This window comes from Microtus ochrogaster, unplaced genomic scaffold (genome assembly GCF_000317375.1).
Source record: "Microtus ochrogaster isolate Prairie Vole_2 unplaced genomic scaffold, MicOch1.0 UNK4, whole genome shotgun sequence".
NCBI lineage: Eukaryota > Metazoa > Chordata > Mammalia > Rodentia > Cricetidae > Microtus > Microtus ochrogaster.
The window spans coordinates 11590009-11602542 of NW_004949102.1; the positions used below are offsets into that span (position 1 = coordinate 11590009).

Consider the following 12534-nt stretch of genomic DNA (forward strand, 5'->3'; position numbering starts at 1 on the left):
TGATAGATAGATAGATAGATAGATAGATAGATAGATAGATAGATAGATAGATAGATAGATAGATATAGAAAGATAGATAGATAGACAGACAGATGCTTTTAATCACAGCACTCGGGAGGCAGAGGCAGGTGGATCTCTATGAGTTTGAGGCCAGCCTGGTCTATAAGAGCTAGTTCCAGGACAGGCTCCAAAGCTACAGAAAACTCTGTCTTAAAAAACAAGAAACAAACAACAACAGCAAAAACCCTGAATATGGGTAAGGAGATGGCAAAGTGTTTGCGACACAGGTCTGAGGCCCTGAGTCAGATCCTCAGCATCCACATAAGAAGCTGTGGGGAGCGGCCCGTGTTTGTAATCCCAACACTTGGCAGAGAGAGACAGGTGGCTCCCTGGTGTTTACTGTCCAGCCAACCTAGCCTAACGGGTGATCTCTGGGCCAATGAAAGACTTTGTCTGAGAAGAAAAAAAAAAAGCAGGTAGACGGCATTCCTAAGGAAAGAATAACACACCCAGGGCTGTTCTCGGTCGTTCACGCATGAAGACACATTACACACACACATACAACAAAGCAAACAAACAGAAAGACGAAGCCCTTGTTCCCCTAGAGTTCCATTCTGTTGGAGGGCGGGGTAAGCGAAGTGTTTTATGGCAGATGTGACGCTTGCCAATGAGCAAGGGTGAGACCGCCAGGCCGGGCTCACAGGAGGAGAGGCTGTTGCGGTTTCCACAGGGCTAACCAAGGAAGGTGTCCCTCACACAGGCAGACAATTGAGCAGAGCTCTGGAGGGAAGGGGCTGACGACAACAGTCCTGAGCTTGTCTGAGGTTTCCAGAAAATACCGGAGAAACCACTGTGGTGACTAGGGAGAGGACAGCAGGAAGTCTGACACTACCACCCTCTTGTAGTGACATCTGGAGGGTCTCACTGCTCAGGAGGCAGAAAGAAGGCCAAACTTTATTTGTTGTTGTTTGGATTTTTGTTTGGTTGTTTGGTTGGCTCTGTAGACCAGGCTGACCTCAGACTCACAGAGATCTGCCTGTCTCTGCCTCCCGAGTGCTGGGATTAAAGGCGTGCGCCACCACTGCTCAGCTACTGAAGTGTTTTGAATGTTGTGCAGGAACAGAGAGCTCCAGGGTGGCATCCATCCTTTCCCCTGCCTGGGAGCTTCCTCGGGGCACATGGACACCTGCCAGGCAGAGGAGGATAGGTGAAGAAATCGGATGTTAGCCACCTAGGTGGCACCCTCCTGGAGAGGGAACACCGACCGTGGGGACTTTCTGTGTGCAAATGTCATGCCTCTCTGCACCCTGTAAAGATTCAGGAAACGAATGGAATGAAATTTCACTGGTGGTGGGTGATCTGATGTAAAGAGAAAAATAGCATAGGGTTGTGTCCTGGGAGACTAGCCTGGAGAGAGAAGGCCAAGTTCATGGGGAAGGTGTTAGGGACACGGGCATTCGGGGGGCAGGCTGGTGAGCTAGGGGGAAGCTAGGAAGCCCGACTTTCTGAAGTCTAGGCTTGAATCCCACGAGACACTGAGGAAGGGCCTGTGGAACAACAAACTGAAAGGCTTCTGAGTAAGAACAGAGAAGAGGGAGCTCCAAGGCTCTTGAATATCGGGATGCGAACACGCTAGCCAATTAGTGATGAGGAGCAGTGGCAGACTTGTGTGACAGAGGGGTGTGACCAGGAAAGCCCTGTGGGGTTTAAGGTAACAGGCAGTTTTCTGTGGAAGGAACCAAGTGGCAGGAATAGCTAGGGATAGAGGGCGGGGCCACAAGCCTTCCCTCTGACAGGAAGCAACAGACACGGCGTGCGTGCGTGCATGGAGCAGTCTGTAGTCTCAGAGTTTTCAACTCAGAGCCAGGGGTGCCTCAGCCATCTGTTGGGGGACACCTGATCACACTGCCAACACCAAGTCTGCGTTTGCATTAATTAAATAAAATTAACCTTGGGTCAGGAGGCTGAGTTAGCAACTAGATGACAGAAAGTGACCATTGAGCATCAGGGGGCATCTGGGAGAGACAGACACCGGAAGCCGCAGGGAGGGATTTGGACGGGTGCAGCTTTTTCTGGTTTGGCAGAGCAGGTCCTTTGGAGACGCCAGCAAGGGGAGAGGGTCAGCTGCTTGCTGTTCAGTCTCTCTGGGCTCACAAGTTTTCACCCCAGTCAGTCTTTGAATCTCAAGTCTTATTTATAAATAGAGTGTTAAAGATACCTTTAGCGGCAGTGACAGAGTCCGAGCTTAGGGAAGCAGAATTCCCACCAGGCTGCAGCCTGTGCGGCCAGCCGCTGCTAGAGAGGCAGGCCCGTAAGGGCAGAGTCGCAACAGTTGGCTGAGGTAGCCATAGATTTCGTCACGGCCACTGTGCGGAAGTTAAAACAGCATCCATCAAGTGTCAAAAACAACAGTCTCCCTGCTGATTCAGCCCTTCTCCGGTGTTCCTCAGAAAGGGAAGGTGGCTCATCTCAGAGCCAGGGCCACGCGTATGAAGCTATGCAGTGGGGAAACTCTCTGCCCCTCTTATTTCTCATTGTAACCGGGCATGCAGGTTCCCAGGGCTGGAGAGACCCTGTCGCCAACCCTCAGGCCACCAGAGGACTGTTAAATGCTCTTCGGGGGTCTGAGAGCTCTCTGTTTCATACTTTAAAAGTGATCCTGACATCATAATTCAGGGTGAAGGGATTCGGTGGTCATGCCCCTCTCGGCCACTAGCCCATTCTCTACTAGAGTAAATTCTAAAGATGCCTAAACAGACAGACAGACAGACAGACAGACTGACTGACAGACCTCAGCCTCAGGTTAATCTTCCTATTTCCACAACTGGGAGTTCCCTTCCTGTCCAGCAGAAATCACCACCTCCTTGAAGCCATTCTCACACTGTGCCCTCAAACCCACATGAATGGGAATCTCAGTTCAGGGCTAAGTGCTGGAGTCTGGGGTAGCAGGATGGGTCTGCTTTACTGTGGCCCAGGGGCAAAAGGCCTGGCAGCCTTTGCCTGCATAAGGCACACGCAGGAAAAACAAAACCCAAACAGTTTCTTTCGGGCAGAATTGGGATCAAACCCAAGGCCTTGTTTACAAAGAGCGAGAGAATGCCACAGAAGAGACACAGATGGTCAGGAAACACTGGAAAAAGCTGAACTTCACTGTCTCTGAAGGGAGCGCTGAGTAACAGTGACTCATCGATGTCCAAGATTAGATAGATGGTTCAAGAGTATGCAGCATTTGAGAGGCTGGGGTAAGATATGCATTCGCCAGCAAGCCGCTCACGCCTGGAGCCCCAGTTACTCAGGACTCTTTCACGCAGGAGCCTGGGTGACCTCATCTCTAAAATACAGTGGAATTAAGTTAAGCTGTAGAAGGCTCAGCGAGTAGACATCATTGCCAAGGCTGGCAACCCTGGTCCCTTCTCCAAACCCACCTGGCAGAGGGAGAGAACTGACTCCCAGCTGCCCTCTAACCTCCACACATGTGCTGTGGCACACACGGATACACACGTGTAAACGGAGACCAAATTCATTTCCCAGCTGCCCAGACCTAAATAATCATACAAAAACTATATTGACTACAACAGTCTGGCCAATGGCTCAGGCCTATTTCTAGCTAGCTCTTACATCTTAAATTAACCCATTTCTATTCATCTATGTATCACCACGAGGCTGTGGCCTACCGGTAAGGTTCTGGCATCTTTCTCCTTTGGCGGCTATATGACGTCTGCCTGACTCAGCCTTGTTTCTCCCTGCATTCAGTTTAGGTTTTCCACCTAGCTCTATTCTGCCCTGCCATATCGTGTCAAAGTGGCTTCTTTATTAACCAATGGTAATAAAACATATTCACAGCACATACACATACACACAAACACACACACAAATAGAAAGTATAAATTTTTTAAGGTAAACTGCTAGAAATCTATTCACAGCATCACTCATAAGGTTATGAGATAAGTTGTGAGAATAATTAATAAAGACTATAAGCTTTAAGAGCTCCAGGAAGCCCTTAAGGATAATGGGAAGCAATCATAGGACATACACATGTACGCTGTAATAATACCTGACACGTACATGCAGATCCATGTGACCCTAACACAGAGCATGAGAGGAGATATGCTTGCCGGTCACTTTCACCAGAAGCTGTCGACGACTTTTGAATCTTTCTCCACACTTCAACATGTTTTGATAGTTTTCAGCAACCAACATAAGTTACTTTATTATAAACAGGAAGACGTTTATCTAAAAATGGCAGTCTCTGGAGCAGCAGTTCTCAAACTGTGGGTCACGGCCCCTTTGGGGGCAAATGACCCTTCTACGGGGTTGCCTAAGACCATCAGAAAACACAGATGTTTACATTACAATTCATAACAGTAGTAAAATTACAGTAAACTCTTCTGGCTGGGGGTCTCCACAAGATGAGGAACTGTGTTATAGGGTGGCATCATTAGGAAGGCTGAGAAACGCTAGTCTAGAACCTCTTCAAGGAAGAGAGCACAGGCTTATTACAGGGGATCGGGGTCGTTCTGTGGGGAAAACGTGATTGCCATAGCGCAGGGCAGGCTGGGACGACGAGAAGAGTGTCATTGGGTTTCCAACAAGTATACAGGTGCTGTGGCAAGAGAGCTGAAGAACGGGGCTGGCTACCAGCCTCTGCACTTCCAGGGGGAAGCTGAATGAACGTCCCCACATGGCTGCTAGAATGAAAGTCACAGACAGCGCCCTCAGATGCTCTGCCATCTTGCTGCAGTGTGGCCGTAACACGTGATGTAAACCTAGGGACACCAGAGGGCATTTTCATTCATTCATTCATTCAGAAAAAATCCTACCAGCCTTCTCAAGGTAAAAGAGATGAAGGCTGCTCCTCGGGAACACTGTATTCTAGTATACAGCCCACATCTCAGGGTAAAAGAGATGAAGGCTGCTCCTCAGGAACACTGTATTCTAGTACACAGCCCACATCCCAGTGTCTGGCCTGCCCCAAGGAGTTGGAGAGCAGCTGAGGGTGGGCTGAAAGAAACGGGCACAGCCTAAGCAGAGAAGCTCGACCACAAAGAAGCAAGTGCCGAGGACAAGGGGACTTGAGCCCCAGTGAAATTCAAGTTCTAAGCCACACCAGATGGTAGAGAGAACCTCGGGTGCCAGGCACAGGGGCTAGGACTGACCTCTGCCCGTGAGGGCAGGACAGAGGAAAGTCAGGACAGACGTGCTCCCCGTGCGTGTTCCTTCCCTCCGGTTTCCTCCTGCCCTGCTCTCGATGACAAGCCTTTGGAATGTCCGATGTGGTGGCACATGCCCATAATCACAGCATTCCAGGAGCGGGGCAGGAGGATGATAGGGTTTGAGACCAACTTGGGCTACATAGAGAGACTCGTTTCAGAACAGGGCAAAACGAAACAGTAACCTACCAAAACCTCCAAAAGATCAGTTGAGAGAAAATGAGCCACAAGCAAAGGCTCCGGGTACCTGGCAGGAGCTGTGACAGCCAGTCTCCTCTAAGAAGCCAAGCTCACTGTCTGGCAGAGCTTCAAGGGTAGTATTTTAACCTAAATATGCTTGATTCAAACAGGAGCCTTCCAGTCCCCAATCGGATTGTTTCTGGGTACTACAGGTTGGGCACGCCTTATTTCCTACAGCATCACTAGATAAACAGGGGCCCACACCCAGAAATCCACCCCATGTCCTGAAAAACCCCTCTAAAAGCACACGTATAGACTTTGCAAAAACTTTGCTAAATGAGCAAAGCCATTTAAAATAAGTTGGGGATTTCTCCATACCATGGCTACATGGGTTATTTCATCCTTCCAAGCCAGTGACATATGGACTAAGGCTGCCTCTTAACGGTCTTGAGAAACCTCCTAACGCAAGCATCACTTCTTCAAGAATTCCTAGGAAATTCAAACAGGGCATCCCTGGCCCCAGCCTGTAGGGCCTCTGACAAAAGCCTGAGGGACAGCAGCCTTTCCGGGATGCTCCCTGCTGGGCTTCTCTGGAGGGGAAGGCACCACGAGAGCCAGGAACTGGACACACTCAGGCAGCCAGATGCTGGGGAAAGGCGGTGTGGATGTGGACCTCAGTGTTCTAACAGGCGCATGTCTACTGCGGGGGCGGGGGGCTGCTAATACCCACCATGAATCTTTATTGTGTTATATATTTGGGGCCATTGAAAAGAATTCTCCTCCCTCTAGCCCACCCGCCCCCACCACACACATATACACCTTTAAGTCTGACAAGTGTTCTCTCCTAATTTCTTTTTGCCTTTGTAAAACAAACGTGGTACACGGAGATCCCACTGCACTGTGTGTGCAAAACAAACGTGGTACACAGACATCTCACTGCACTGTGTGAGAGCAGCTGTTCCCCAAGGTGTCCCCCTAGGAAGTTGATCCACAGTGTCTGTGGGTCCTTCCCAGAGCCACCAATGCTGGGCTGCACCCAGCTCTCTGGAGTAGGCCCACGGGACTTGGTATCTGGGCCTTGGTGCTTGTATCTCACAGGGTTCCCAGCCCTGCATTCCTAGCCATTCCTGGTGTAAATATTTGCCTTATTCCTTAGTGGAAAATGTACATAGAGAAAGGCACAGCGTGCAGACTCTTTTAGAAGCAATTTAAAAATCTCTTTGGAATAAGAGAGTAATGAAAAGATTTTTCCAAGTAATGAGAGTATAGGAAAATAGGCACTTTTTTTTTTTCAGTTTTTGAGACAGGGTTTCTCCGTGTAGACTTTGTTATCCTGGAACTGACTCTGTAGACCAGTCTGGCCTGGAACTCTGCCTTTCCAGTGCTGGGATTAAAGAAGTGTACCACCACCACCTGGCAAAATAGGCGCTTTTATACACACCTAAAGAGATGGCATTAGCAAGTTTTCTGTAGGTCTGTACAGCAATATTTATTAAGATCAGCAAGATAGTGAAACAAAAAACTCTGAGTTGAATTTGGGTTTTTGGGGGGCGGGGGTGTTGTTTTGCATTTGTTTGTTTGGTTGGTTTTTTTCTTTTTGGAGACAGAGTCTCCCTACACAGCCATAGCTGTCCTGAAACTCACTCTGTAGACCAGGCTGCCTTCAAACTCAAAGATCTGCCTGCCTCTGCATCAGAGTGCTGGGATTAAAGTTGTGCACCACCACACCCAACCTATGAATGGAATAGTATGTAACCATTAATCACATCTTGAAGACTATTTCAACAACTATGAAAAATGGTCACAATAGGCAATGAAAACCATTGTGTGTAACAGTATGCTTTTTAAAAAGCACAGTCACATGGGGAATACAGTCGTGGAAAAAGAACAGTGGTTTTTTACTGGGGTGGTAGGATAAATGATTATTTTAATTTTTGCTTTAAGACATATTTCCAGAATTTTCTAAAATAGATTACTGTTGTATGGGGGAGTGGACAGACAGACATTTTAAAATCAATGGAGTGCAATGATGTGATTTCTTCATTGGGGGGGGGTCCTGTTTTACCCAAGTCAGTTCCCAAAACTGGGCAGGAGACACAGGCCACAGATCATCCAGCCAGCGCACACCCAGAACACAGGCACTGATTTGACTGACATGTAGCCCAGCTGATGCCTTCTTTCCGGTTCCCCAAGTAGTTGTCAGCAGCAGGGTGAGAAGAGATTCAAATCAAGCCTGCACCCCAACTCACCTCCATGAGGATGAGACACCCCCTCACAGAGCTTCTGATGGTTTATATTATCTATGCTGCAATAAAGCCTTTGACATCAGGGCTCTGGCTCAGGATATGTCAGGTTTCCGCGGCAACCTGGGAAAGACCTTACACCAGAGGTCCCACTGTGAGTGGAACCTGACTGTGACCTGGGACTTCCTGTCACAGAAAAAACAGGAACTTCTGAACACCAAGGCCTGAGGGAAGGGCTGGATACTCATTGGTGTGACCTTTTCCAGGTGCAACGGGCAGAAGAAATGGCTATCTCCAGGCTGTGGCGGAGCAACTGCCTGCCCTTCGTGGGCATCATGATCCTCGCGGCTGTGATCCTCTCTCTGATGCTCTATGCACTCCTCTGGAAGGCTGGCAACCTCGCCGACCTGCCTAACCTGAGAATCGGCTTCTACAACTTCTGTCTGTGGAAGGAGGACACTGGCTCCCTACAGTGTTACAACTTTCCTGAGCTGGAAGCGCTGGGGGTTCCTCAGGTTGGCCTAGCCCTGGCCAGGCTCGGTGTGTACGGAGCCCTGGTCCTCATGATCTTTGTCCCTCTGCCTCTCCTCCTTGCCCAGTGCAATAGCGATGAAGGAGAGTGGCAGCTGGCAGTGGGCTTCCTGGTGGCATCCTCCGTCCTGCTGGCCAGTGGACTAAGCCTCTTCCTCTCCTACGTGTGGAAGTGGGTCAGGCTCGCCTTGCTGGGGCCCGGCTTTCTAGCCCTGTGCTTAGCCCAGGCCTTGCTCATCTTCCTGCTTATGGCCACAGTTATGCTCCCTCCACGGGAAAAGAAGGACAAGAGCAAGTGGGAGAGCTGTTAGTCCAGCCTAAAGGCTTATGGGATTACAAGGGTTCGATTCCAACTGCGCACCAAGGAGGTGCCTGAGAACCTGTGGCTGGGTGGGTCCTCTCTACCACCTCATTTCATAGCTAATGCTGATCTCAAGCTCAGGCAGATGGAACCACCCACGGAACGGTAGGGCTGCGGCAGTGTCAAGGAGCCCGGAGGCAGCATAGATGGCTGGGGTACTTGCTGCTTCTTAGCATCCTTCCTTTCTCTGGAGGACTCGGAAACCATGCAGCTCATTAGCACAAGGACCCATGCTTTCAACAGCCAATCGGAACAGCTCTCACTCTAGGCTAGGGCAGGCGGGAGCCTGATTGTCAGAGAGGCCAGACTTCCAGGCTGACTGGCAAAAAGTGTCCGACAAGAACTCGGTGAAGGTTTACGGCAACAAACGGGATGGTCGGAAGAAAGCGCGTTAACGTCAAGCCCTGTTAGCCAGCTTCTGTTCCTCTAGCGTGATGCTCCACACCAGAACTCCGGCCCCAGAGGTCCAGGAACAACCTCAAAGGGACTCAGTTGAGAAACACAGGGCACAAGAGAATTCTTGCTAACTTCGTGGGGTCCCCTGAAGAGGCCCCTGGACCTGACGCCGGACAGGAGTCAGCTGTCGAACCATTGTTGTGACCCAGGAATGCAGACGCAGGATGTGCCAAAGCCCTGACGGAATAATTGCACACCAACATACACCGCATCCCCTCACCTGCAGAAGGCACAAGTGCGGTCCTTATTACGCACTGGGGCATCATTATCTAGTTTTCAGTGTCTGTATAGCACAAAACCTATGAGTTCTTCATTCTATGCTCATCAAAAGCCACCGTGAATACAAAGAAACATGGACTCTGGTGTGATCTTTTGTCCTCGGTGTCTCCTGTCCCCATCTCCCACGGTGGAGGCCCTGGGTGGCAGAGAGGGGACAGGCGGTAGAGAGGGCCTGTTTGGCTCACCAGTCTGGGAGAACGCCCTGCTGTTAGTCTGGCGGGGAACGGTGGGCAGCTGCCAGGATTTGAGGCTGGAGAGGGAAGTCGGTTGCCGAACTGTGTCATGAGAGAGACTGTGTGCGGCCTCCTCCTTAGGGTGAGCTCTGGCTGCCTATCTGGAACGCCCATGTTCTCAGCAGCTATAACTTTATTTGCTTCCAGCAAGTGAGCCCCTGACCTCATTTTTGCTGGTACTTGAATAAAACCCAGGGCTGGGATGCCAGACCTTCTGAGTTAGAGGGCAGTGCAGGTCGAGACTCTAATGGGATGCATTTGTGCATCCTGCAATATGTCCCCCCATTCAGAAAAGGCCCCCCCAAACGAAAGCCTCCTGGGACTGGAAGCTGGGAGCAAGGCCTGGTTTTCAAGGGTGACAGAGGTAGGCAGTATCCTGAGTTCTCAACAGACCCCTCCCCTCTCAGAGAGTCCAGTGAACAGTTCACATCAACTGAAAAATATCTCCCTAACATACTTTAACACATCTTCCTCCTCCTTTTCCTCCTTCGGGCTGCTGCTGCAGGGCGAGTCGGTGGCTTCTGACCCCTGGGAAGGGCTCAGGTCTAGAGCAGGCGAGCTGCTCCTGCTGCCCCCTTCCTCCTCGCTGCTGCTCCCAGGGGAACTGGTGTGAGCTGAGGCCGAGTAGGGAGGGGAGAGCTGCAGTTTATCAGTGGTCACCAGAGACGCCGTTTCCTGTTTTTGGCCCTGCAGAGCAGAAGACAGGACAGGCTCACCACCACAGGTTGTTTCCCTGACACACTAGTTTGTATGACAGTGATGTAGATACACCCTGAGCCATCCGCAAAGCCAGCACAGCACGTGACCAGGTCAGGCAGTGCTCCCACGGCATGGGCAGCCACTTTTACTTCACCCCACACCTCAAGCTCAGGACCCACTAGGGAAAGATGCAGGAATAGGTATGAGGAATAGCTGAGTGGAAGGGAAAAGATCCATCTGAAAACCATGGATGGAAAGGCAAGGCAAGGTAAAAGAGTTCCAGGAGCTCCTGCTACAACACCCGTTGTGGGCCTAACTGAACTCCACCGCCAGCTGGTGGCACAGCTTCAGTTTCTTGGAGACAGTAACATCCCAGATCGCTGTAGCCCTAGGTTACCATGAGCACTGTAGAGACGATACATTGCTCTAAAACACGTGAGAAAAAAAGAGAACTCTGCAACTTCATGGCAGGGCCGCCTCTCCTTCCAGAAGCCAGGAAATTTCCACAGCCTTCTGCTGAGAGGAGGGCTGGTAAGGAGCTCCTCCCCCACCCCCGTGTGCCCCTCACAAACGTGCCAGTAGTTGTCCACACCCCACCTGCAGAGCCAGTCTTACCCCACCCGATACACACCACACACAGGAAGTAGCTGAGGAAAGCGAGCAAGAGGAAGAGGTGAGATCCTGACGCAGGCTAAGAGCACCTCTGATGCCAGGAGCAAGGACCTAGGCTAGATTCAACCCATGAATCATCTCCAGTCACAGGAGTCAGAGGACACGGGGCTGACGTTACCTCGATCAGGATCCCCAGGGCCACATCAACCATTTCAGCTTCATTCATGCAGTACACAGTCTTCGTGGCAGGGGCCCTGAAATAAACACACAAAATCACAGCTGAGGACAGAGGGGCTCACAAGGATGAAGGAAACGGTAGCATCCTCCATGGAGGGGGAAGGGTAGACTGCTTCTCTGAAGAATTTCCTCATCCTGGTGGCCCAGGGACAGAGCGCAGGGCTACCAACCCTCCATGGACTCCCTCACAAGGAACCGGGAATGAGATGACCGCTGGCTTCCGAGGATCATCCTCGAAACACCCAGGGGACAGCCAGCCGGACATTGTGGCACACACTAATCCCAGCGCTTGGGAGGCAGAGGCAGGTGGATCTCTGTGAGCTCAAGGCCAGCCTGGTCTACAGAGCTAGTTCCAGGCTAGCCAAGGCTACATAGGCCCTGTCTCTAAATCAAACAAACACTGGACACAGCAAATACAGACAGTCGGGTCAGGGCCCAATTTGTGCCTGAAAGCGAGAATACATTTAGGCTGCAGCAACTACAAAGAGAACAGGTGGCCAGGGAAGAGCCAGCAAGCATAGTACTGGAAGCCTAATGCCCTTTCTGAGAGCCCGGCAGGGCTCCCCCCCCCCACCTCCCATTTGATAATGGCGACCTAAAGCTCCCCCCCACCCATCACTGGCATCCACCTAACTCATACCCACAACTTCTGATTTCTTGACGCTCTGTCCCCAGGAAATGCAGGCACCACGCAGGCAGCCAGAGTGCACATCCACCCCTCTTGCCTTCTTAGGATGAAGAGCACTTTGGACAATGGGGCTCCTGGGGGAATGGTTTGTATACAGAACTCACTGCCTGGCCGGGCGGTGGTGGCGCACGCCTTTAATCCCAGCACTCGGGAGGCAGAGGCAGGCGGATCTCTGTGAGTTCGAGACCAGCCTGGTCTACAAGAACTCACCGCCTGTGCCAACAGCTAGGTGGCAGGACCTCACCACACACAGAGACTCGGTGGTGCTTCTGTGAGGAGACAGCTGAGACCTCAGACTCTGCTAGAAGGATGCCACCCACCCCACTGCCCTCCCCACTCTGACCAGTTTGTCCCACCTTGTTGCTACCCCCTCCTGCACAGCCGCTCTCCTCTTCCTTTTGGGTGTCTTTGCTGACAGCTCTCTCCGCTCATCCTCAGGGGCTGTCATCCATGAGGGAAGGACTCTCTTTTTGTTCTCAGATTTTGGGGATCCCATGGCTATAGTTTTTCACACTCAGTGACTTGCTTCTCTGGGGCAGGACAAAAATCACATTCTCCTGTCACACCAGGCTTATTTGTCCCCGATAGGTGCCGATCTTCGATGCCTACAAGGGGAAGCAAGTGGGTAGATCTAGTAGGTCAATGCTCTATCAGTAGCCAGCAACGACTGCTGGGCAGCGCAGGGCATGCTGGAGGTGAGTGAAACCCAGAAGGCCAAGCCATCTGCAATGTGTCAACGGAGGGACAGCGGCAGGTAGGACTAATAAGTTCTGTGACCACTCCATTGCTCTGTGCCCCACACAGA

At 51.1% G+C, this 12534-nt stretch overlaps 2 protein-coding genes across 2 annotated transcripts in view; one reads left to right on the forward strand and one right to left on the reverse strand.

The window, feature by feature from the left end:
• Nucleotides 1-9338, forward strand: part of Tmem140 (transmembrane protein 140) — a 12842-nt gene extending 3504 nt beyond the window's left edge. Inside the window, exon 2 of the mRNA XM_005365810.3 lies at nt 7900-9338. Within this exon, the coding sequence (XP_005365867.1) occupies nt 7918-8475 (558 nt within the window). The 5' untranslated portion in view covers nt 7900-7917 and the 3' untranslated portion in view covers nt 8476-9338. The remainder of the gene's footprint in view (nt 1-7899) is intronic.
• An 83-nt stretch (nt 9339-9421) lies between these two features.
• On the reverse strand, nt 9422-12239 carry Cyren (cell cycle regulator of NHEJ). Its single transcript, XM_026788568.1, has 3 exons — nt 12086-12239; nt 10983-11058; nt 9422-10180 (listed from the first exon to the last, which is right to left on the reverse strand). The coding sequence occupies exons 1-3, from the start codon at nt 12223-12225 to the stop codon at nt 9923-9925; spliced, it is 474 nt and encodes a 157-aa protein (XP_026644369.1). The 5' UTR covers nt 12226-12239; the 3' UTR covers nt 9422-9922.
• Nucleotides 12240-12534: the final 295 nt, after the last annotated feature.

Excerpts from the sequence above, each read along its gene's own strand:
- Cyren (XM_026788568.1), bottom strand. The coding sequence starts at position 12,225 with ATGGGATCCCCAAAATCTGAGAACAAAAAGAGAGTCCTTCCCTCATGG. Across the intron at positions 11,059-12,085 it reads CAGGAGGGGGTAGCAACAAG|GGCCCCTGCCACGAAGACTG; the intron begins GTGGGACAAACT and ends TGTTTATTTCAG. Across the intron at positions 10,181-10,982 it reads CCCTGGGGATCCTGATCGAG|GGCCAAAAACAGGAAACGGC; the intron begins GTAACGTCAGCC and ends TCTGCTCTGCAG.